Raw genomic sequence first — 25,419 nt, 5'->3', positions numbered from 1 at the left:
CTCTTGGACCTCCCGCACCACATCCCATCACTCTAGGTCATCGCAGAGCACAGGGCTGAGCTCCCGATGCTTTCTAGCAGCTTCCCACTAGCTAGCTACTTTACACGTGGTAACGTGTATATGTCAGTGCTACTCTCTCAATTTGCCCCACCCTTTTAAAAGAAGGCCATCGTGTCAGTGATTTCTTGCGGTGGAAGGGGAGCCGGACCCTGGGGGCCTGAAACTGAGCCCCTCCTCTACCGCACTGCAAGGTGGCCCCGGGAGGTCCTCTAATGTCTAGAACATCTCTGAGTGTGAACTGCACTGGCCGGCTGCTGAAGCTACTTCCAGGACCAGGACACAGTCTCCAGTGTCACTCACATTCCATTCAAAGCCCCCAGTGGCAATTCCTGCAGCTGCTCCGGTCCCCGCCAGTCCCACAAAGTGGCCGCTTCCAATGTTGCTGGCAAACAGAGAGGCTCCAATCTGGAAACACAGAAAGTTCAGGTGAGGACTCTGTGATTCACCAGGACACTCAAGGCCAGACCAAAGATAGAAGAGACATGGCAACCAAGAGAAGGGTAAGAAAGAGCAGAAGCCGCCCAGGAACCTGACTGCTAGAGTCTGCTGCGACCGCTGGTTCAGAAGGTGAATGTGGGGACTTGGGGAATGGTGAAGATAAAAAGGGGGGGACTGGAGGAGCTGTGGGATGTATCCCCAGATCAGATCGCTGTGAGACCTTTGTGAGCCCAGTGCTCAATAGTTAAGGAGGTATGGTAAGCCCACATCCCATCAGGCCTCCTCTAGAAGTCTCCTCAGGGGCTGGGGGTGCAGGTGCAGGGCCTCTGCCATTCATCTCAGTGTTCTCCAGCACTGCTGACTGGGGACCTTGACCAATACAGGCTCTCAGGAAATGGGGACAGTTTCGTTGAAAGAAATCATTTAAAAGGAAGCCTCCGGACCTTAGATCACTTGTCACTTGTCAAATAAGGCAAGGGGTAGGGCCAATAATTTCCAAGTGACTCCTAGCCGTTACATTCTGTAATCCCATTAGCTCCCAAGGACTTCACTTTTTTTTCACTTATATAAGAGACACTACTAGTAATGATACTCTCTAAGGTGCTCAGTTGCTCAGTCAAGTCTGACTCTTTTTGACTCCATGGACTGTAGCTCACTAGGCTCCTCTGTCCATGGAATTTTCCAGGCAAAAATACTGGAGTGGGTTGCCATTTCCTCCTCCAGGGGTCTTCCCAGCCCAGGGACTGAACTCACATCTCCTGTGTCTCCAGCATTGCAGGCGAATTCTTTACCACTGAGTCACCAGGGAACCCCAATATCTCTCTAAATTGATTTTTTTTTTTTGGCCTTATCACAATCTTGTGGAATCTTAGTTCCCCCACCAGGGATCGAACCTGAGCCCCTGGCAGTGAAAGCATGGAGTTGTAACCACTGAATGGCCAGGGAATTCCTTCAATATAGTATTTTTATCTTTTTTACAAAGATCTCCAAGACCCCATATATACATGTACAAAACACTGCATTTTTCAAAGGTGTGTTTCTAATAACATAAGCTAGAAGACAAATTGGAAGGATGTGTATTAAATACCCAAGAGTGGAAGCCTGGGAGAGGAAAGGAGAATGGGACTGTGACTAGGAGATGAAGGAGGAAGTATCAGGGGAAACGAGAGAGGGATTTGCACTGACTGATCATGATACTGTACCATCAACTCAACTGCATCTGAGATCCAAGAGAACGCCAAAAAGTTCTAGAGTTTTTCTATATCCAGGAGAAGAAGGCAGAGCAACAATTGAAAAGCACCACACTAGTATTGATATAATTATCCCCAGTCTTGCTGAGCAATGCCGAGAGGCTCTATTTGTCTAAAATCCTAAAATGGTTCAATCCTGGAACAAAACATATTTCCCAAAAGGCAGATTATTGTTCAAGGAACTGTCCTAACTCTCCCTCAATATATGATTTACAGCTGATATGCTTAGTGCCATATCCTAAGTCGGAGGAGAGGGTCTGGAGGTCTCCAGAATGATGAGGAGATGATGGTGTAAGTGGCTTCGTTCATTCATCCCACAAATGTTAATTAGCACCTATTCAATATGTCAAGCTCTATTCTAGACACTGAGGATTCCTCTATGAAAAGTACTGACAAAAAAGAAAAGAAAAAGAGAGATCAGTGCTGTGAAGAGAATAGAAAAGTGTGATAGAGTGATCCTCTGTGGGGTGTCTAAACTGAGATAAGAATGATAAAAGAACTCAACCACGCTGAGATCAGAGGGAAAGCATTCCAGCAAAGATCACTCCTCTGGCCAAGTAGGAAGGTCATCGTGGTTGGAAAGCAGAAAGAAGGCCAGAGTGGCTGCAGTGTATGGGTGGAGTGAGATGAGGTTGGAAAGCTGGGAGGGGTACATCACGTAGGTCCAAGTGGGCCGCAGTAGGAGTGTGGATTTTACTCTGTGATGGGAAGCCACTGGAGGGCTTCAAGCAGGGCAGGAACAGGATCTAACCTGTTTTCAAGGCTTTCTCTCAAGTATGTGGAGAGTGTAGTGCTGGGGGCAAAAGAGAAAACAGAAACATGCAAGAGGCAATTGCTGCTTGTAGATGAGAAGGGACAGTGGCTTGGTCTCCGGTGGTGGCAGTTGAGACAAAGACAAGCATAGACATTGGGGTACATTTCAGAAACAAACTTGATGAGCCTTGTTGATGGATCAGATGTAGGAGACTGGAGAGAGGGGTCATCAAAGATAATGCCTAGAATCAGGACTTCAGTGACTAGGTGGATGTCATTCACTGAGAAGGGAAACTGTGTACTTTAATTATTGCAGCTTAAGAATTTTAATCTTTTGTTGCCTATACTTTAAAGTGTGTTGAACAACATACACTTACTTGCCTTAGTTAAAAGAATAGGACCCGGTAAACTCTGCATAAAGAAGTAAATTACCGGGGACTTCCCTGGTGATCCAGCGGTTAAGGATCTGCCTTCCAGTGCAGGGGACACGGGTTCTATCCTTGGCCAGGCAACTAAAGCCCACACGTGCCGCTACTACTGAGCCCACATGCAATGAAAAGATCCCAAATGCCACAACTAAGACCCAACAGCCAAAAATAAAAATAATAAATTAAGTAATTAAGTGAAAAAAAAGAAATGAAAAAAAGAAGTAAGTTACCATTGCCTCCAATCATAAATGGAATTCTCATGATGTGAAAATTCTATTGATTCACACTACAATTTGTCCTCATTGTAGCACAAACATTAAAATACTTTGTGAAGGTAAAAAATGAAGAAAAGGAAAGAGGAAGAGGGGAAGGGGAACTGAGAGGAAAGCTGGCTGTTTAAGCACATCCACCTCCTCCTCAAAGCTTGGTGGGAATAACAGTGCGCCTTTAATCAGAATTCCCTTCTGTGTGTAGCCTGCCTGTCATGATCCATCATCTTTTTTTTTTTCATTTATCATCTCTTACTCAATAAATGATTAAGCCTAATGTTGTACTATTAAGAGCATAATAATCAGTAATGATTAACTGCATTAGATTAACCTTAAGTTTAAGAAGTCTTCTCCAAGATCCCCCCAAAGGGAGACAGTGGACTTCGAGCAGTTGTAGGCTTTCTTGAGGCAGTCTGTCACCATATGATGGAGTGGTGGCCAGGGGAGCTCTGGGGATATTGGTCCAGATTCAGTTCATTTTTATCACGGTCATCACTGTTCTCCAGTTGTTCGCCTTGGCCTCATCTGAACTCCTAACCATTGCCATAGGACCTGCACTGAATCATTTACACCTGACTCTGCCTTCACAACGGCACTGGCACCCAGCACTTTTCACATGGTCCTTGTACAGGCTGTCATTATCTCCCATTTTTTCTTTTTAAAAAATTTTTTTAAATTTATTGGCTGTGCCAGGTGTCAGTTGCAACACTCAGGATCCTCAACCTTCATTGTGGCATGCTGAATCTTTAGTTTCGGCATGAGAACTCTTAGTTGTGGCACATGGGATCTAGTTCTCTGAACAGGGGTTGTTGTTGTTCAGTTGCTAAGTCATGTCTGACTCTTAGCAACCCCACGGACTGAAGGATGCCAGGCTTCCCTGTCCTTCACCATCTCCCAGAGTTTGCTCAAACTCATGTCCATTGAGTCAGTGATGCTATCTAATCATCCCATCTTCTGCCACCCTCTTCTCCTTCTGCCTTCTATCTTTCCCAGCATCAGGATCTTTTCCAATGAGCTCTTTGCATCAAGTGGCCAAGTATTGGAGCTTCAGCTTCAGTATCAGTCCTTCCAATGAATATTCAGGACTGATTTCCTTTAGGATTAATTGGTTTGATCTCCTTGCAGGGGACAGGGGCTGTGCCTACCCTCAAATCTTCTCCAGGCTAAGCTTCGTCTTCTCATGTGTCTGCTCCTCAAGAGCCACTTTTGTCACTCTCTCTGTTGCCTGCAGCCCCAGTTATGACCCCAGATGGGCTTCAGACCTGAATCGACCAGTCCAGACATGACTGGACTGAATAACCAGCCTGAGCAGGCTACCCTTCTTGACTTCACATCTGTTTTTGACATCATGTGGCTTCAGGTACTCTTTCAAACCTGCCACTCAGCACTGGGTCCTTGGCAGTGCTGAGGACAAAGCCAGTGCCTCTGATTCCCATCCCTGTCAGAGACTCTGCCTCTAAATTATCTGGACCATTTAACAGAAACAGATTTCTTCTCATTGCAATTTAGATTCCTGACAATGTGGAATTATCAATTCCACATTAACAATACAGTGGCTCTATCACTTAGAATTCTTTCCTTCAATCCCTCCAGGATTTTGCACAAATTTGATGTCTTCCCATGAGCCTTTTCTGAAGGGACGACTACTGAAACCACAAGGAAAACATCTGGCCAAATTCATTTCTCCATACCAACTACAGTCAGTCCCCTACATACAAACCTTCAAGTAGGGAACTTTCAAAGATGCAAATGTGCATACCAGCCCCGGTACACCAGCTGTTTTACTACTGTACTTTTCAAGGTGTGTGTGTGCTTAGTCGCTCAGTCATATCTGACTCTTTGCAACCCTAAGGACTGTAGCCTGCCAGGGTCCTCCGTCCAGGGTTTTCCCAGGCAAGAATACCAGAGAAGGTTGCCATTTCCTTCTCCAAGGGATCTTCCTGACCCAGGAATTGAACCTATGTCTCCTACACTGGGGCTTCCCTGGTGGTTCAGACGGTAAAGCGTCTTCCTGCAATGCGGGAGACCCGGGTTCGATCCCTGGGTCAGGAAGATCCCCTGGAGAAGGAAATGGCAACCCACTCCAGTACTCATGCCTGGAAAATCCCATGGACCAAGGAACCTGGTAGGCTACAGTCCATGGGGTCTCGAAGAGTCGGACACGACTGAGCGACTTCTCTTCTTCTCTTCTCTTCTCCTACATTGGCATGCAGATTTTTTACCACTGAGCCACCTAGGAAGCCCTTTCAAGGTACTGTACTGTAAGATTAGATGTGTTTTCTTTATTTTTTGCATTTTTTTTGGTGTATGTATTATTTCTATGAAAAGTATTATAAACCTATTACAATACAGTACTATATAGTTGACTGTGTTAGTTGAGTACCTAGGCTCACTTACAAACATGCTCCTATGTATTTAGGGGACTTACTGCATTAATGTCAGGAGTTGGAAGCTAGCAGGAACTACATCTATCTCTCAAACCAAAGGAAAACATCAGTTCATCTAACGATCGTTCCTTCAGTGTTCAGCCCTAGGGCTCCCTGAATCAATGCTACTCACAGAGTGCGCTGTGGGCCTGGAGCATTGGCTTCACCCAGGTGCTCTGGAGAGCTATGCAAGTTCAGTCCCCATCCCAGACCCACTGAATCAGAAGAGTAAGGGTGATTCTTTTTTTTTTTTTTTTTAGATAATTATTTTTTTTATTCCTCAGACTTTTCTTCATTATTCCACTTCTTTTGGCATATTGTAAAGTCTATTCATTAATCAGCCTGTTTCAGACCCTTAACCCTATGTTATACATTTGCCAATTGCTATTTTTTTTTATTTTATTTTTTTTTCTTCCATTTATTTTTATTAGTTGGAGGCTAATTACTTTACATCATTACAGTAGTTTTTCAGTGTGGAGATTTCTTAAAAAGCTGGACATAGAACTGCCATATGACCCAGCAATCCCACTTCTGGGCATACACACCAAGGAAACCAGATCTGAAAGAGACACGTGCACCCCAGTGTTCATCGCAGCACTGTTTATAATAGCCAGGACATGGAAGCAACCCAGATGCCCATCAGCAGACGAATGGATGAGGAAGCTGTGGTACATATACACCATGGAATATTACTCAGCCATTAAAAAGAGACAAGGGTGATTCTTATACACAGTAAAGCTAGAGGAGCCTGCCCTAGACTGTACTGAAAGTCACTATTTCTTCTTAAGCTTGTTTTGGCCTCTTTTCTGGGGAGCAGAAGTACAGTGACTAACTACAACCTTGGGATGCTAAGATGAGGAGGACAAAAAACTTGGGCTGAAAGAAGCTCCCTGCCCAAAATCTCCTACTTACCTCTAGAGTTGTTTGGGAGTTTTTTTAGTATTATTTTTATTTTAACACTTTCAGAGTTTTAAAGGCCTATTACCATGGCACTCAGGCTACAAAGTGGGAGACACTGTCACTTCCCCATATGCCAAGATAACAGCACGTGAACTGGAACAAGCTTTGGCCAATCTCACTGGTGAAACCCTAGAACTGGCAGGCTCAATTGAATAAAGACTTCCAGAGGATCCTCACACCACAGGAAAGTTATTGAGACACTACAAATGGAAATCTACAAAGCCACTCAAAGGCTCTTTGGGAAATTCTTCCACAAACACTTTGTCACCTCAAGAGATGGAGTCATAAGAGTTCCCAGAGGGTGATCTCAACCACCAGAGTCAATCAATAGTGCCAACTGGAGGGCTCGTCTTTCCTGCCATGGCATGCAACTGGGAAGAGGACTTACAGGCTCTCAGTGGCCTTTGTAAACTAGCCCCGTCCTTCTTCTCCAGTCCCAGTAGCCCTCCACCCCTACCCCTAATGCCTTCCAAGTCCTCTGCACTCCAGTTTAATCACACAGACTCAGCCTCCTAGACATACTCAGGAGGCTTTCTTGCCTCCTGCATCTGTTTGCAACATTTCCTTCTGCTTGGAATTCCCTCTCCATCAAGTTTTACCTGCAAAAACACTACCCCCATGTTCAAAGAGAAGCCCAGTCCAATCTCTCTGCTGACACCATCCAGAGCCAGGCTCTTCCTCCCCTGACCTTGCCCCATGTGTTGCCTGTTGCACTTTCCCAGTGCCTATCAGGCCCCATTTTGGTAACTGCTCTGTATAAGTGCTGTTCCCCAAACATCCTCTAGTTCTTAAGAGCATTCATGCTTCCACTTAGCACAGGAGCTTCCTTGCACATGGCAAGCACTCTGTAAAAGCCTGCTGAGTGAGTGTGTGGGTGGGTGATTGACAGCAAATCCTGGGGAAACAACAGGAACCGAGTGACCAAATGCCCCTGAGGTGCATTGACTCCCACCAGCTGCATGGTGTCGGGACTCTTAACGGGGACATGCCAAGGATGGCTCTCTCCTGAGGAAGAGGCAATAAACCTGTCCTGCCAGGCCCACAAAGAGCCCATAAAAACAGTGAGGCTCACTAGAGGCTATGGACTGCTCTGAGATGTCATTAGGGTGACCTGTAAGCTTAGTGTTAGTAAAAACAAGACCTCAAGGTGGGGGGTCCCACCTTGTGTGCGTCTGCATCACCCTTGTACTTCCGATTCCTCCCTCATCCTTTGGGGAACTGGTCTAATCTAAATTAACATCTTGATTCCCTAGTAAAGAGCCTTTTCACAGGGGAAGTTTGAGAAGGTTTAATCTTTGACGCTCACCATCTCTTAGGGATGATATTTCCTGGTTGGGGATAGAAGAGAAGGTGGAGTTCCTACATTCAGGCTATTTCATTTCTTAAGGCTCTGGTAAATATTAGACACAGGCCTTCTCAAGAGTCATCATAATCTCTGTTTACTCTACATCAACTCACATTCCCCATGGACAAAGGTGGCCTTTCACTTCTTATCTTCATGAACTCTCTCTTTGTCCCAGGAACCAAACAAGTGTGAAATCAGGAAACCACTGCCAAAGCTGTCATCTGCCCAGAGGCTGTAGGTGGGTGAGGCCTTCTGTTGGCATTTATGGGTCAAGGAGGCTGGAGACCAGTCCTCTCACAAACTCAGACAAACTCGTCCTTGGGATCATCGACAACTCAGGGCCCCTCGCCTGAAGGGCATGATCAGTATGCATGATCTCTCACCTACACTGGCCCCCCTTCAGGTCCTAAGTACCCCAACCTCCTCCCCACCTCAGACCTTTGGCCATTCTGTCCCTTCTGCTTGGATTGCTCTTCCCCCAATCTTCACATGGCTGCCTCCTTCTCATCCTTCAGAATTCAATCTAAAAACGGCCTTCCCTGATCCTCTTGTGTAGGTTAAGACCCAAAACACTGCCTTCTTACCACTCACCACTGTTTGTAATTTTAGATACATTTTGTAAGAAGTTGTGTCATACACACACACAAATATATACCAAGACCTAACACAGATGTGACACATAGAAGCTAATCAACATGCAAACATAGGATGAAATCACAGCACTGCATATATAAGTAAATGGTTGAATTCATACTTTAACAAGGAGGATTTGGAGATGAGACACAGGGATAAGGAGGATGATAAGGGATAAGGAGGATGATGATAAGAATGGCCAAGCTGGGTAGCACTAACTGTATACTATTCTAAGAGATTTACATGTATTAACTAACTCAATCCTCAAAACAACTCTGTGACATAGGCGCTATGATCTCTATTTTGAAATTGAGAAAACTGAGGCAGGAGAGGGTAAGTAACTCACCCTAGGCCATGGAGATAGGAATGGATAGAGCTGAGATTCAAACCAAGGCAGCCTGGTTCTTAATCCCAACTCCAAATCACCTCCCTAACATAAAGCTTACCCAAAAAGAAACAACCTCAGAATGAGCCATGTCATTCATGGCTCATGTAGACAGGGAAAGCCCAGATACATTTCTAACTTGAGTGATCCAAAGACTTCATCTTGGCTGATAGTTTCAGCACTCTTCTGACTTCCACCAACTAGCGACATTGATTATAGGTTACTTTTCCCTTTCTCTGTCGGCGGAAGTACTAACGTGTTAGAAAATGCTGGGAAGGCAGCCAGGCAGAGGAGAAGCCAGGAACTTAGGTACAAACTAGAGGACAGGAACTTGGCTACCCTCCAGGCAGCTGAGGCCTTGGAACACAAAGAATACGTGGGGTAGTGAGCACCTGCACAGGAATCAGAGAAACTCCTCAGAGGAGACCAACAAGCCTTGAAGGATGGGAGGGAAATGGGTCCAGAAAAGACAGAGGGAGAGAGAAGGATGTGGGGGAGAGCGAGAGAGGGGAGGAAGAGGAGGAGAAGGAAGAGAAGAAAGAGGAGGAGGAAGAGAGAGAACAGGTTCTTCAAGAGCTAAGCAGACACTGATACGGCAGGCAAAAACTCTTACCAGGAAGGCAACACAGATATGCAGGAACTGACAAGTTTTGCAAAATTTTGACTCAAACTGAGAGAAACTACATGTCTGAAATAACAAGGAAGCGTGGTCACACCAGATTTTACCACAGTGTCCAGTATGGGCTGAAATCGAGCACTCTGATTAGGGCCAGGCTTGGTTTTCCAGTTTTACTACTAAAATGGAGCCTAAAAAAATATATCCTAAAAGAAAAAATTTAGGTATACATAGGAACAGAAATGTGGAGCACTGCTGAAGGCAGGTTTTCACTTGGACCTCCTGAATTCTTAACACAGCCTACACTGTGCAATCACTGTGCCAGAGCAGAATGTGGGCTGAGGGCTCAGGTGACATCAACAAAGGGATCCGGCGTGAGCGTCTGGGGACACCGCTCTCTTCTCCCTCTCATTCTTTCAATTCAGTACATACTGGATGCAAGGCCCTGGACTAGGTGTGGGAAGAGTTTTCTCTTGTTTAATGATTAAGAAAAATACAGGCTCAGCTCTGACATAAATGAAAGCACACACAGCTTCATGCAATCAGCAGGAAGAGAGGGCTGCCTGGACACTTGGCAATCACCCCCACCCAGGCTTATGAAGGCCAAGTACCTGTCTGTCTCCCAGCTCACATTTTCCCGACCTTGCTCCCTAGGTGAGCGCTCTGCTTCTCCTGTGCCCATTCACTTCACTCCTGTTTTCCTCTCACTCATGAGTTCCCACCTAGGTCTCAGGCCTGGCAGTCTCTTCCCAGTGGCCACTCCTAAGTGACTGACCTTTGATCTGATCCCTAGGTTTTAGACTTAGCGACAAAATTAGATACATTTCACTCAAGAGAGTTTAAGAAGTATGAGAAGCTGTCCTCTTTTCTCAGAAAATTTCCATCAGGGTCTCTGGTCAAACATAAATGAAAGAATGTCTTGGTTTTCAGATAAACCTGTAGACTGTGCCTATAGATCTCAGAAATTTCCATCTCAAAGAATAAGGAGAAAGAGAACTGAGCAACCAGAAGAACAGGGAGAACCCTAGCTCTGTTCTTATCTTGTGGGAACATGGGCAACTCATGGGGTTAATCGTCATTCTTGCTGGATGGCTGAGGATTCAATCAGATAAGTAATTGAAGAAAGAACAAGAGCTAAACCTGAGAGTTTATCATATGCCAGGTTCTATTCTGAGACTAAATGTGCATCTTCACAACAACCTCAAGTAAGTACTATTTCTCTGTTATAAGAAACAAATGTAAGTCACAGAGATATTCTGTAACTCCAACAGGATCACACAGCTAGTGAGGGGCAGAGGCTGAATTTGAACCCAAGCAGCCTGACTCCAGAGCCCAGGCCTGAATAAGAGGTCAACAAACTAGAGCCCACGGGCCAAATCTGGCCCTCTGCCTGTTTTATAAATAAAGTTTTATTGGAACACAGCCATGCTTATCCATCTTATTGTCCATGGCTGCTTTCATGCTACAGCAGCAAGGTTAAGTAGTTGTGACAGAGATTGTATAGCCTCCAGAAATATTTGCTCTCTGGGCCTCTGCAAAGAAAGTTTGTCAACCTGTGACCTAAACCACTGTGATATACTCCTCTCTGATGATTCTCAAATAGTAAAGGAAGGAAAGAAACTATGGCTACTGAGAGACATGCAGCCATCCTATCTCCACTGGAGACAGACTGGCTAGGATGATTGTTCCTTCTTCTGTAGTGTGGGATCTCAGCATTTCAGTACTGGTCAAGGCTTTGAGATCTTGATCTTACTATCTCCCACAGAGAGGAGACTCTCTGAGACTCAAAGAAGCTAATGATTGGCCTGACGTCACAATCTAGGACAAGGCAAATCCTCCGGCTCCTTGTAAGATCCCCACTCCCTTTGGATACTAGCTTCTGAAGTGTTTGAAAATGCCTTGAGGGTTGTTACAGGGTTGGCTCAGCCCTGTTGTACCTGATGCTCCATGGAGCTGCCTCTGCCAGTGGTTCTGGCTGGTGTAACCAAACTCTCCTCCAAAACAAAAGTTCTCTGTGGGACTGTGTACATAGGGCTCTACCTCTCTGAGTAATTTCTGCTGCCACTAGCCAAGGCATGGGGAATTTCCCCTTCAGAGCTCACCTTCCTGCTTTCACATCACCTACACCCTTGAAAAATCATTACAACACAACACCCAGGCAGTTGTTCATCAACACACCAAGCCATGGTGCTATAGCAAAGGGGACTCTGGCCCACAGTTACATAAGGTTTCATTTACTCACAAGGTTTCGTGTTTCTCAGTGGGCTTCGCTTGCCTCAAATTACTCGCACTTCCGAGTCAAAGACCCCTGCCTGGCCATCTCTGTGAGCTAATTCCTCCTATAACGCAGCCCTGGAGTCCTTGCTCCTCCTCCTGCTGGTCCCGCACTTCTATACCCAGGCCAAGCACACACTCTCTCTCTCTCTCAGCCTCATTAACTTTTTAGGAATGGAATCTTTTTCCAGAGTGCCTGGACCTCCACCTGTTACAGATCACAACTGCACCATTCAAAGTCACCAAAGCCCCCAGGTATACCCCAAAAAACTGGTCTCTCCTCTGTCCAATCTTCTTTCAGACTTTATGAGCTCTGATTTCCACTTGCTTTTCTCATGGATGACTATCCAAGCCCTTGGGGCTTCAGGTATATCAGTCCAAGGCCAGTGCAAGTTCTTTCCTCCTAAAAACTCCCTGGGACTATTGTTCTGAAGCTTCTTTGCTTGCTCACCCTTGTTGCTGTTGTTTAAACACTAAGTCGTGTCCAACTTTTTTGCAACACCATGAACTGTAGCCTGCCAGGCTCCTCTGTCCATGGGATTTCCCAGGCAAGTATACTGGAGTGGGCTGTCATTCCCTTCTCCAGGGGATCTTCCCAACCCAAGGATTGAACCCAGGTCTCATGAACTGCAAGTGGATTCTTCACCATCTGAACCACCAAAGAAGCTCAAAACATAGGTTGGTGGGTTGCTCACCCTACTATAGCACAAAGCAACAGATCTAAAGGCAGATGAAGGGGACGTGGGGGCCACCGGAAGCTGAGAGAGATGTCAGCTCTGAGAGCCTCTGGTCCCTGCGATGTCCTCCTTGAGCCAGCACACTCGAGGACTGATATTCTGACAATAAACTTACAGACCAATGACAGGTTTAAACTGACTTTGTATTTTAGCCCAAAGGGAAATTTAGAAGTATAGAAGTATAGCTTTGATGCAGTTTAGACGATTTTTCAAGTTTGAAAAGTACTTTGATTTGCATTTTCTTGCATGCTGTGTTGTCCTTTCAGATGTGTACTGCAATAGTTTGTCCTTTTTTTAAACTGCAATGGTTTTTAAATCATTTTAAATTTTAGAATGGAAATCATCATGATTATTTTTCTTCTAAATTAGAGGTTGTTAAATTTCATAAGTTAGCAGAACATTAACCTCAAACAAAATTTTAGTAGAGTCCCCTCATATAAAAATAAGTAAAAACTGGGTTGCTGGGAAGGAGAGCAAAAGCAGTCCCTGAAGCATCTCTGCAGCTTCCAAAGGTGTTAGCCGCTCAGTTGCGTCCGACTCTTTGGGACCCCATGGGCTACAGTCCGCCAGGCTCCTCTGTCCACAGAATTCTCCAGGCAAGAATACTGGAGTGGGTAGCCATTCCCTTCTCCAGGGGATGTTCCTGACCCAGGGATGGAATCTGGGTCTCCTACATTGCAGGTGGATTCTTTACCATCTGAGCCATCAGGGAAGCCTATAACCACACTTCACAGAATCTAAAACACCAACTATTGTTAAGACATACCACATAGCACAAAGCTTGTCACTTAAAGTATGACATGCCACTGACTGATTGTCAGAGTCAGTCTCAGAGCTGCAAAATGTGGTCAATGTGTAGCTGGAATTGATGATTTACAGTAGGTATAAATAAATTACATATAAATTGTGTTCATTTACTCACACAGTCAATGTGAAAGCTAAATTTAAGTGATGTGGCAGCAATGGCTTTATATAAATGCCAGCTTCCAGGTACTTGGCAGCCAACAAGTGCTAACTGAGGGGTTCTGTCCTGAGTCTCCTAACCTTCCTTCCACATGTTAACGTTTGCATTTACTGAGCCCCTGCCAAGCACAGTGCTGAGCACTGTACATGCATAATCTCATTTAATCCTGATAAAGGTCCTCCACATAGGTATTATTCTTCTACTCTATAGAAGGAGAAACTGAAGCTCAGGGAAGTTCAGTGACTTGCCCAAAGTCATACAACTAATACATGAAGCAGGTCAAATGGGCTGACTTCAAAGCCCATGCTCATTCTACTCTGGAATTTCCTGGAATTAGAGCATTTGGGGGGGGGGGTCACTGCATCCCCATTCAAGAATCTCCTTGGGGTTTCCCTGGTGGCTCAGTGGTAAAGAATCCACCTACCAATGTAGGAGACACAGGTTCAATCCCTGATCATGGAGGATTCCACGTGCATTGGAGCAACTAAGCCCATGTGCCACAACTACTGAGCCCGTGCTCTAGAGCCTGGGAAACACAACTACTGAGCCCACATGCCCTAGAGCCCATGCTCTGCAACAAAAGAAGCGACTGCAACAAGAAGCCTGCGAATGCAACCAGAGAGTAGCCCCTGCTCGCCCCAAATAGAGAAAGTCTGTGCACAGCAGCAAAGACCAGCACCACCAAAAATAAATAAATTTTTTAAAAATAGAGCTATCCAGACAGGTTAGATTTTTAATTTGTTGCCCATGGTTAATTCCCACAAAGAACCTTCTCCTAGAGCTCTGGGCTTCTTGCTGTTCTCCATGTTTAGGACTTTGAAGGAAACAAAACATTCCCCTATTTTAGCACTGGGAAGTGTAGAGTCTTAACCATTGAACCACCAGGGAAGCCCCTAAGAAGCTTTTTTTTTTTTTAATGCAGATTCTTGGAGCCCTCCTTCAAGGTATTTTATGTAGTGGATCTGGAATGAGGCCCGGGAATCTGCATTTTTTAAAAGTACACCAGGTGACCTGGATACATGGGCAGTTTACAAACCTTTCATATAATCTCATGAAACCTTAGATACCATTGTTGGAAGAAGAATTTGAGCCTCATCAGGGAAGCAGGGACTTCTCCACAAAAGAAGAATGATTTTACCTTCGTCAGAATAATCCAACACTGAGACAGGAAAACAAAACCCACAGGAAACCCACATAAACCTCTGAACCTGACCTGTTTGGTCAGGGTGCGGTGGAGCCAGTTCCTCTCATCAACCAACTCTCAGCCCAGATCCAAACCCAGGTGTCATCAGGAAGGAAGACATCATCACTGGTTAAGATGTGATGTGTTCCCAGGCCTAACCTAAAATGTCTGTCTCCTAGGGTGGTTCCACCCCATGTCTCTGCCTTCTCATCAGCTTCTCTAAGATTCAGAGAGTGGAAGCTAAGGGTTTATCCCTAATGAATCAGCCCCAGAAAGTTTACAGGAAGAGATCTGAGTTTCTGTTAAGGTTGGGGGAAGCAAGAGAAAAGAGGTCTGGATGCAAACAGAGGCTGGATGAGCACATGGCAGGCTTACTCTTGGGGGTGCTGAAGCATTCAATGCGGTGGGGTGTCAGTTTCCAAACAATTAAAGTAAACTTCAAAGTCCTACTCAGTTTTTTAATTCAGCAAATCTCAAATCCACTGAGATTTCATGCCAGCCTCTGGTCTGAAGTATGTAGAGCAGCAGTGTCCGATAGAACTTTCTAAAATGATGGAAATGTTCTAGATCTGCAGCATCCAATATGGTGACCACCATCCACATGTACCTGTTAAGCACTTGAAGCATGGCTAGTGTGACTGAGGAAATAAATTTTTGATCTTATTTTAATTTCAATTTAAAAAACCAATGTGGTTAGTGGCTACCATATTAGACATTGCATTTCAACCTTGTCTTGAACTTTGTGGTCACAGTTGCCTATTCAACACCAGCCTTTAGAAAAGCATCAAAGGCCAAAGCATGAGAAGATAAAATGTGTCATGAGAGACCACCATGAGGGACCCCCACAGAAGTCAGCAGCTGCCCAGTGTTCTTGGCCACCTTAAAGATAAAGAGAAATGACTTCAGGGATAAAGCTAGCAACTGTGAAGATACTGATTTACTTACTTGCTTGTTTTACATTTTGACGGTGCAGTGTAGTGTATGGGCTCTTAACCCCCCAACCAGAGATTGAACCTGTACCATCTGTGGTAGAAGCATGGAGTCCTAACCACTAGACTGTCAGGCAAGTCCCAAGATGCTAATGATTAACTCCCATCTCCAAATAACTGATCAGAGGGCAGTTGCAGGAAGTGTCACGGTTTCCTCCTACCTTCCCTCTATGCCGTGTGTTATGACAGTGACAGTCTCTACTTTCTTATGTCTCTTCCTCCATAGCTGTCACTCTCTTCTTATTGTATGTACGCTTCATTAACCCCCCTTTCACCAGCCAGTCCTGCTTCTATCTTAGGCCCAAGGAATTGCACAGTTTGGTCAATCTGGTTAACAGTAGTTTCGATGAGAACTCTGGATAGAACCGGTCATTGGGCTGACCTGATAACCCAGCAGAGCCCTGAGGAGACAGGGTGAAAGGGTCCTCCCACTTTCTCTTCCACCTATGCATATGTCCTGTGGTTGGGATTCTTCTGCCATGTGCAAGTGTCAGGGAAACCACCCTGCATACATACAAAATACAAAATCCACCAAGAGATGAGGAGAACTGTGATTGCGGACAGTAGGGGCCCCTCCTCCAGCTACTCTTCAAGGATTTATTGAGAGCCTCCTGGGTATCAGGCCCTGTGTTAGGCTCCTGATGTAGACAGAGAAATTCTCTCCTCTGTGGAACTTGAAGCACAAAGAACTACTATTTACTGAGTTTCTACCCCATAAGAGGGTCTCCACTTCTCATAATACTCCTAGAAGGTAAATATCATCACTCCCATCTTATGGAAACTGACATGGAAGCTCAGACTTGCCCAAGATCACCTTGGGCTAGATGCTCTTTTTGCTCTTCCATACTGTCCTCCGTGAAGTCTTTCCTCTATTTATCCCTTGAAAAAAATGTCAAGCATTATTTCTTTAAAGCTTGCTCCCTTACCACTGGAGATTAAGGTGAATTGGTGACCTGGTGAGAAGGTGATCCATTTTTCGGGATCAAAGGCAAGAAGAAAGAATCACCACCGCCCAGAGCCAACAAGAAAATGGAGAATATCATAGTTCAGGGAAATATGTATTTCAGAGAAAACTTACCGGCCACCACACCATACTTCGTCCTGCCAGGAAGAAGCCTCCAACGGTCCCACGGTTAGTGGAAAACATGGCCTGGGGAGGAAGTGTCAAAAACTTAATAGAAAACCAGAACAGAGTAAACTTGCCAGCCAAGAGGACATCCCCCATCTCCCCATTTACTCACACTTTCTTCAACCTACTTTACTTTCTGAAACAATTCCACACTCTAGGACATCAGGTCACAGCTCAGTACCAGGAAGAATTTCCTTGCCACCAGAGTCATCCAGGAATGGAAATAGCGCTCCTGGGGGAAGTTTCTGCTGGAAGTTTTGGAGTCAAGCGCTGACAATTTGGAGGCTTCCCAGGTGGCTCAGTGGTAAAGAGCCACCTGCCAATGCAGGAGATGCAGGTTTGACCCCTGGGTCGGGAAGAGCCCCTGGAGGAGGAAATGGCAACCCGCTCCAGTATGCTTGCCCAGAAAACCCCAGGGACAGAGGAGCCTGGTGGGCTAGAGTCCATAGGGCTGCAAAGAGTCGCACACGCCTGAGCGACTGAGCACACACACATGCTGACAATTTGTCAAGGTGATTTTGTAAAGTGGTTCAAACAAAAGATTTGAAAATAGGATGAAGAGGGTTGAACATGATCAAGTTAGGTCCTCACTTTACGAGAATATGTGAGGGACACTGTAACAGCAGTGCAAGTGGTGGTAAGGACCATAAAGAGGGTGTTCCCAGAAAGGACAGAGTCTTAGGGAAGGGGACGGGTGAGATATTGGAAAGAGCATTGCCTTTGGCATCGAAAGTTCTGGGCTCTGGTCCCAGCCCTGGGGCTGATTCCTGAGTGGCTTCTAGTCACCCTCTCTGATCCTCGTCTGTTAAATAGAAAGGCTAGGCTCCCCCATTACGAATCAGGCATCTAATGATGCTGTTAATGCAAATGCTGCATAAAGCAGGGGTCAGTACATTTTTTTTCCATTAAGAAAAGGGACATGTGATGTGAGCTTGTGTTTAGTCATGTCCAACTTTTTGCAATCCCATGGACTGTAGCCCCCCAGGCTCCTCTGTCCATGGGATTTTCCAGGCAAGAATACTGGAGTAGGTTGCCATTTCCCCCTCCAGAGGGATCTTCCCAACCCAGGGATCAAACCCTCATCTCCTGCATCAGCAGGCAGATTCTTTACCACTGAGCTACCTTGGAAGCTCTAAGAAAAAGGGCCAGGTAGTAAATAGGCTTTGTGGGACATATATGATCTCCACTACATATTCTTTTCATTTGCTTTGGTTTTTTACAACCCCTGAAAAGCATTTTTTAAAAAATCTCAACTTGTAAGCCATACAAAAATAGGCTGTGGGCCAGATTTGGTCCATGGGCTGTAGTTTAGCAATGCCAACACAAAGGGTTTCAGGATATCTTAACGAAGTCTTCCAGAAGGAATAGTCAGTCGAAAAGGATACAAAACTCCCCATAGGAGGTGGTGAAAGACACATGGAACTATACCCTAAAGAAATAAGAAATTCAAGAAACTCAAGCCCAGATACCATTGGATGAGGCAGCATTTTCCAATGATTAAAAGGATTTTTAAAAAAGAAAAAATACTGGGAGAGACAGGGATGGACAAAGGGATTCTGGCCTGGGTGCCTTTTCTAAGTTGGGGAAGCACAGTGGGCCTGGATGACTGTTTCTGCAGCCTAGAGATCACACAAGAGTCAGGATGACCATCCCTGAGCCAACCCACTCTTGACACTCCGTTGGAAGAAAGAAACTTAAACTAGAAGAAAGCTACTAGAAGAAAGCTAGCGTGTTATATGATCAGGGGGTCCGAGGCATTAACTAATAGGGAAAGACTAACTGTAGACAAACACTAAGAGGCTCATTAGGCAGCATTTAACAAGACAAGTAATACAAATTCACAGGTAATTGAGAAGTGTAAACACCATAACCATCGAGACTGGCGGGCTAAAATGAGATTGGTTAGGGGAGTTGAGCTTATCGACAGTTGTCAGGGAAACAGGAGGTACCGCTAGCAAACGATGGATTCCCATCTCACTTGCAGCACTTATTAACACAAGCTGGGGTGAGGGATGAAGGCAGACAGAGCACACCGTGTTGTGGAAAACTGAGAGTCAGTGACCTGAGTTCCATGCATCTCAACCTTAGGCAAACCACAATCACACAGAGCTTCCATTTCTTATTCTGTAAAACGAGGACTAGCATTCCTGCCCTCCTTGTGGCTTTTTGTGAGATTTCCTGCCCATCTGACCACTTTTGCCCATTTTACTTAAAAGAACAAAAATCATTCAGGGTCTGACTCGTACCCTGGAGAGCAAATGATAGTATTAGGTTAGCCAAAAATTTGTTTGGGTTTTTCTGTAAGATATTGGAAAAACATAGATGAACTTCTTGGTCAACCCAATTATACTTTTAAAAGATTCCTAGAGTCCATAATGAGCTTTCAGATGCATCTCCCAGACCCTCCCAGCCATTTATGAGGAATCATAAGAACAGGTAAGATTATACCCGTTACACACCTGAATAAACTGAGACTGGACAGAGTTACCAACACTGAAAGAACACTGGAAGGTGTAGAAGCCAGTGGTAAACCTGAGAACCTTGGCCCCTGGCTGGACTTTCCAGAGTCTAAGAAGCTGAGGCTACTGAGCAAGAATCAGTCACATAGACCCCTTGTGACACTTAAGGCCTTCAGTCACATCTGGTTTCTTTTTAAATTACACTTTTCTTTTTAAAAATCAATACTTCCCTTTTTCTGTTAAAAGAAAAAAAAAGCATTCTATGACCATGAAGGGGTTAATGTCCACCCTCCTCTCCTCTAAGTCAAAAGATTTCAATCACCTGCTAGCACCTCAGCTTCCTGGCCTGCCACCCCCCCATGGAAGCCTTTGAGAGTGGCTGGAAGATGTTCACACTTAAAACACCTGTCTTCCAGCTGCTGGGTGTGCCAGAGTCTGTCCCAAGTGAAATTTCCAAGTTCAGGACTGCTGAGAACGAGTTTCTCTGGTTTGGTGTGTCCCCAGAGTCCCAAGAGGGAGCCCAGTCATTTCCTTCTCCCCAGCCCAGCCCAGGCCACACTCCGACCTGCCTCCTCCTCCTCTCCCTGGGCCCAGCTTTCCCAGCTCTCTCTCACTTCAGCCCCTGCACGGGCACTGAGCCTCTCCCAGGAGGGGCCGCCCCACAGCATCCGCAGCTGACCGGTGCTGTGTCCTTCCCGACCCACCTGTCTCTCCTCCATCTGACTCAAGGCAGGAGGCAGTCACTCCCTGAGTCTCACTTCTCAGCCCCGGGACCCTCTGTAGCTGCAAGCGGGTCCTCTGCTGCCTCTCCAAGCTCTCACTCTCCTTCTCTGCCCACTGGCCTGGGATGGGGAGCCTCCCTGGACACTGACCAGCACCCCTCACTTCTGCTCACCCTTGCTTGCCCCCTCCCCTCACATGGTGCCCCCCGAACTCCTCTCAGACGTTTCCAAGTCACTTCCACCTAGCTCCACATGCCCTCCAGCCCACCCTCCCCTCCTCAGGCCTCACCAAGACTATGGCTTCTCCGCGGGCCCCCTCCTCCCTCCCTCCCGTTGGCCCTTGCGCCCTCAAGCCCCGTGTTTCAGGACCCCCCACCTACCCACAGTCCGACAGCCATCACCACCACGAAGTAGATGACGATGACAGAGATGTCAGCCGCATTGCGGATGCGCTCATAGGCCTTGAGGGGCTCGGCAGTGGTCGTGGCCGGGGGGCTCCAGGTGCTGCCGTCCATAGTGGCAGCTGCAAGGTGTCCCTCCTGCCCGGGCTGTTGGTTCCTTATACAGCCTCCAGGTTAATGATCAGCCTGGGGAGGGGACCTGTGGAGTCTGGCAGAAGGACTGTCGAGCGGGGGCCCCAGCGCTGGTCGGAGAGCAACTCTGAGTGCAGAATGAGGGCAAGCTGGCAGAGCTATTGGCAGGAGGTAGGCGGGTAGGTAAAGGCTCTCCAGAGAGCGGGGTGGGGCCAGCCAGGGGGTGGTGCCCACGGAGCACAAAAGCCCGCTGTGCTCCCATCACTGGGCACCCGGCAGCCTCGCCCGGCCTGCTGTGGGGCCACACCCAGGCCAGGGCTCCAGCGGCTCTCTTGAGGAGCCAGGCTGCCTGGTGCTGGGGACCTAGAAGCTTCAGGTCACCTGCCACCTGCCCGTGGACCAGTCTCGTGTTCTCCACAGACCTGGTTTCTCCATGTGTAAAAGGCATGCAGGACTGTCTCAGGAATCAGCCAAGTTCTTGGTCTCCATGGAGAACATTCTGGGGAAAATCAGAAGTAGCTGGATGTTGCTGAAGAAAATTCAGCACAGTGGCAGTATCTTAGCCAATGGGATGACCGCTCACCCCCCCACCTTTCTGCCCCTCCCTCTACAACCTGCAGCCCCCCACACATGGTTATCCCAACTTAAGGAGGGAGACACCGAGACTGGGAAAGGGGAGCTATTTCCTTGCCCTGTACCTCACCCAGTGATGTTATTTGGGGCCCTTCCAAGCCAGGGAGGGAAGATGCTAGAGAATCCCTCCCAAGGAGCTCACCAAACCCTGGCCCTCTCTGGGGCTCAGCCTGTCCACCTGGAAACACATGTCTAATCTGGAAGTCAGGGCTCAGGAGAGAGGGCAGTGAGGAGAGGCATGGCTCACCTGAGGGCACGCAGCGAGCCAGTGACGGAGGTGACCATGCAGCCCAGGCCAAGGCAGGCCTCGTTCAGAGGAGGGTTGGGATGCTCTCAGGGGCTGGTGCTAGAAAACCCCGAGCAGGCACTCTAGAGAGGGGAGCCTTGCTGGGTGATGAGATGCTTAGAGTAGGGAAGGTCCACCCAAACCCTGCCAGGACGCTATGATGCCTTGGGCCCTCCCTGCCCACCAGACATCCAACCACTGCTTAAAGTCAAGCAGCCCGTTCCTTTGCACCTCACTGCCTCCAAGGGCTACTCCCCTCCTGTCCCTCCAGTGCCTGTTCGTCCCCTCTTCCCCATCTGTTCCCCAGGATAATAAACTCTATGAGGCTATGTCCAAGGCCCATCATAATACCTGTCCACCACATGTGTACCTATCATACATGTGTACCTGATTTTTGTTGGTGTTGATGTGTGGCAGAAATCAACACAACATTGTAAAGCAATTATCCCCCAAATAAAGAAATAAATAAACAGTGAAAAAAATAATACCTGTCCACAGGAAAAAGAAGTTCCCCATCTGGGGATCTTGGAAGCAGCGGCTCTTCACCATGGATGCCTCCCATGAATTAGAGCTCAGCCATCAGCCACAGCGTGGAGCCACTCACCTTCAATCCATGTCTATCAGCTCCCGCATTGAGCAAAGATTTTTTTTCACCTGGCTCTGTGCCAAGCAGAGTCCTTGCCCTCAGGGAACTTCCAGTCTAATCTGGAAGTGAACCCCCACACCCGAGGAAAAGAGGAGCATTGAGCCCCCAGCTGCAGGTAGCCAGCCCATGCCCAGTTCTAAAAGTGAAGTCTGTGGAAATGAGAAAACTTAAAACGTGAGTGGGAGGTAGGCTCAGAAATGTTAATGGACCTCAGGGGGGACACAGCTGTTCTTTGACTCTTTCTAGGGCAGCAGAACATAGGTGGCCAGAGGAGGTAAGGTGCGGGTGGCAGCCAGGGAGAGACGGAGAATGCACTCATTCATGTATTCATTCATTCATTCTTGCAACAAAAGAGCAGCTTCTGTGTGCCAGGTCATTGATGACACTGGGGTTACAGCTGTGAATGAGACTCCCAGGGTTCTTGCCCTTCTCACAGGGCTTCCAGCCCAGTAGCGGAAACAGACTGTCAGCAAAGATGAGACATATACTTCTAAAATTAGCACAGTGATGTGTGCTTTGCAAGAGAAGCACTAATGCTCCAAATATCTAGCAAGGATTTTGACCCGGGAATGAGTTGAGGTTGCGGGAAGGTCTGGTTTGGGCAGGACCCTGAAACGGAAGGAATGAGTCAGGTGAGAGGGGAGTGAGGGATGTGCCAGGAGAGGGCAAGCATGGTGACGGAGGGGGAGGATTCGTCTGCAGGGTGTAAGGAGTCACCAGCTGGGACTGGAGATAAAAAATAAACTAAAGGCACGTCATCAGCAAGCAATCCCCACCATGGCTATCCCCAAGCTTACTGAGGTCCTTTTGCAATTTCTCTTCCTCATTGGTCTTGAACAAATTAAGCCCAAGAAAACAGTATGGAGGTTTCTCAAAAAATTAAAACTAGAACTACCATATAAACCAGCAATCCCATTTCTGGGAATATATTCAAAGGAAAAAAAACACTGTGTCAAAGAGATATCTGTACTCCTGTGTTCGTAGCAGCATTAATTGCAACAACCAAGACATGGAAACAGCCTAAGCACCCACTGATGGATGAATGCATGAAGAAGGTGTGATATATATCACACGATGGAATGTTATTCAGCCATACAAAAAGAAGGACATCTGGCCATTTGTGACACCATGAAGGAAACTTAATAGCATTGTGCTAAATGAAGTATCACGCATGGAAAAACAACTGCTGTGTGATCTTACCTACATTCTAAAAAAAAGGAAACTCATAGAACCAAAAAGTAGAATGGTAGTTGCCAGGGGCTGGGGGTGGAAGAAATGGTGGAGACATTGGTCAAAGGATATAAGTTCTAAGATTAATAAATTCTGGAAATTGAAAGCACAGTATGGTGATTATAGTTAACAGTAGGTGATTATAGTTAACAGTACTTTATTGGAAGTTGCTAAGAGATCTTAAGTGTTCTTATCACAAAGAAAGAAGAAAAAAAGGTAACTACGTGAGGTTAGTTAACTTGATGGTGGTAATCATTTCACACTGTATACACATATTAAATCATCACATAGTATACCTTTTATTTATTTATTTTAAATGGACAAGTTATTTAATTAGGTTCTTTGCAAGAAGTTCAGAATACTACTTTGTGAGGGTAAATTCCATTTGTGAGAGCAAACTCAGAGCGGAGGTAGCCCTGGAGCTGAGGGACAGCTTTGATTCTTCGCAGAATTTGTGAGTCCACAGCTTTCTGATCAACCTTGCAATGCTCTGTGATCTCGTATTTCTCTCTCTGTGTGTCGAAGATCTCACCCTCCTGGTGTCTCGGCTTACGCAGCTTCTTCTTCTTGAAGTAAGTGTCATTGAGATGTTCTGGGATTTTCACACCACTGATACCGATTTTGGTGGAGGTGGCAATGACAAATTTCTGGTGTGTTCTACGCAGAGGAACTTGATTGAGGGATAGAGGCCCAGTCACAAGTAGCAAGCCACTGCCCAGCTGCTTCAGGAAAACAACCCTCTTGCCTCTGTGGCGCCCCGTGAGGATGATCAGAACAGTCCCAGGAGTGATGCTGGCATGCAGCTTCCTCACGTGCTTACTGAACGGTTTCTTGCCGTGACTCAACAGTTTCCGAGGCACATCTTCAGTAGGGTAATACCTAGGCATTTTGCGAAGTTTGACCGCTTGGGTACCACAATTCTCATCACCACCAACTGGTTTTGTGACAGTAGCAAGAACCCAAACCTTCTTTTTCTTTTCGACCTTGGATTTAGCTGCTGAATACTTTCTTTTGTACAGGGCCTTTCTGGAGTACATGGCTGATCGGGAATATCTGCCAATTCCTCTGACCAGGACAGGGTTTTGGCTGCAGTGGGGCTTCCCCTTCTTAACTTTCTTCACCATTTTCACCTTTTTAGCCTTGTTGACAGCATCAGCCTTCTTGGCTTCAGGTTTTTTCTCCTTAGTATCTGGCTTCTCAGCCTTTTCACCTGCCATCTTGCAAGACAGGAAAGAGCAAATTATCACATAGTACACCTTTTAAAAAGTCTTGTGGTATGACCTAATTTTTTTTTAATTTCCCCTGAACAGATGCTTTCAGAGGAAGAAAGTATGATGCACCATTTGCCTTCACAGCTGGCCAGAGCTGCCGAGTCACTGCTTATTGGTAAGGATCCTATTCACCTCTCTCCTGGCCTCCCTGTTGCCAACAAAAACCCGGGTCTGGTCTTTTAAAAGGACCTTGTTACCTGAACCTCAGAGAAAAAAGCAGGCCAACCAACCTGACATGGGGAAGATGAGGCCGATGAAGAAAGACAGATGTGAGAGCACGAAGCAGAACCCACCTGAATCCACAGATTCACAACCTCTGGTGAGATTGGGGTCTTAAGTTTGAAAAGCCAGGTGCTCACAGGTTCACAGCTAAACCTGACTGTTGGAGAAAAATATTCAAATGACTCAGATTGCTAAGCTAGTATCTACAGATGGCCAAGGAGAGACCCAAGATTTGGAGGGTTGTTGTTTTGGTTATTTCATCACTAAGTCATGTCTGACTCTTTTTGTGAACCCATGGACTGTAACCCACCAAGTTTCTCTGTCCATGGGATTTCCCAGGCAAGAATACTGGAGTGGGTTGCCGTTTCCTTCTCCAGGGGATCTTCCCAACTAAGGGATCGAACCAGAGTCTCCCGAGAACCCTGCAAAAAAGGCGGGTTCTTTACCACTGAGCCACCTGGGAAGCCCTCATTATTAAGCGGGAATTGTCCCGTCTCCTCTCCTCTGCCTGCCTCCTCACTGCTTGTCTGTGCAGGTCTCACAAGAGTCCAACCTGCTCCTGCCAGCCAGGAAGGCCC

At 46.4% G+C, this 25,419-nt stretch overlaps 1 protein-coding gene and 1 pseudogene across 3 annotated transcripts in view; both read right to left on the bottom strand.

The window, feature by feature from the left end:
* SLC5A1 (solute carrier family 5 member 1) overlaps positions 1–20,705 on the bottom strand; it is a 48,759-nt gene extending 28,054 nt beyond the window's left edge. The window contains exons 1-3 of one of the 3 annotated variants that reach the window (XM_020871612.2): positions 20,401–20,705; positions 16,789–16,860; positions 361–465 (exon numbers count right to left, since the gene is read on the bottom strand). In XM_020871612.2, the coding sequence (XP_020727271.1) occupies positions 361–465; positions 16,789–16,860; positions 20,401–20,535 (312 nt within the window). In that variant the 5' untranslated portion in view covers positions 20,536–20,705. Of the gene's footprint in view, positions 1–360; positions 466–8,042; positions 8,269–9,560; positions 9,695–16,788; positions 16,861–20,400 lie in introns of those variants that run through there. The other 2 variants (XM_020871615.2, XM_070475629.1) reach the window with 2 other exon arrangements.
* A 2,968-nt stretch (positions 20,706–23,673) lies between these two features.
* On the bottom strand, positions 23,674–24,585 carry LOC110123561 (large ribosomal subunit protein eL6 pseudogene; annotated as a pseudogene).
* Between the last annotated feature and the right edge of the window lie 834 nt (positions 24,586–25,419).

Source organism: Odocoileus virginianus, chromosome 12 (assembly GCF_023699985.2).
Source record: "Odocoileus virginianus isolate 20LAN1187 ecotype Illinois chromosome 12, Ovbor_1.2, whole genome shotgun sequence".
Classification (NCBI taxonomy): Eukaryota; Metazoa; Chordata; class Mammalia; order Artiodactyla; family Cervidae; genus Odocoileus; species Odocoileus virginianus.
The sequence above is the reverse complement of the archived record's forward strand: the minus strand, read 5'-3'. Positions and strand labels throughout refer to the sequence as shown.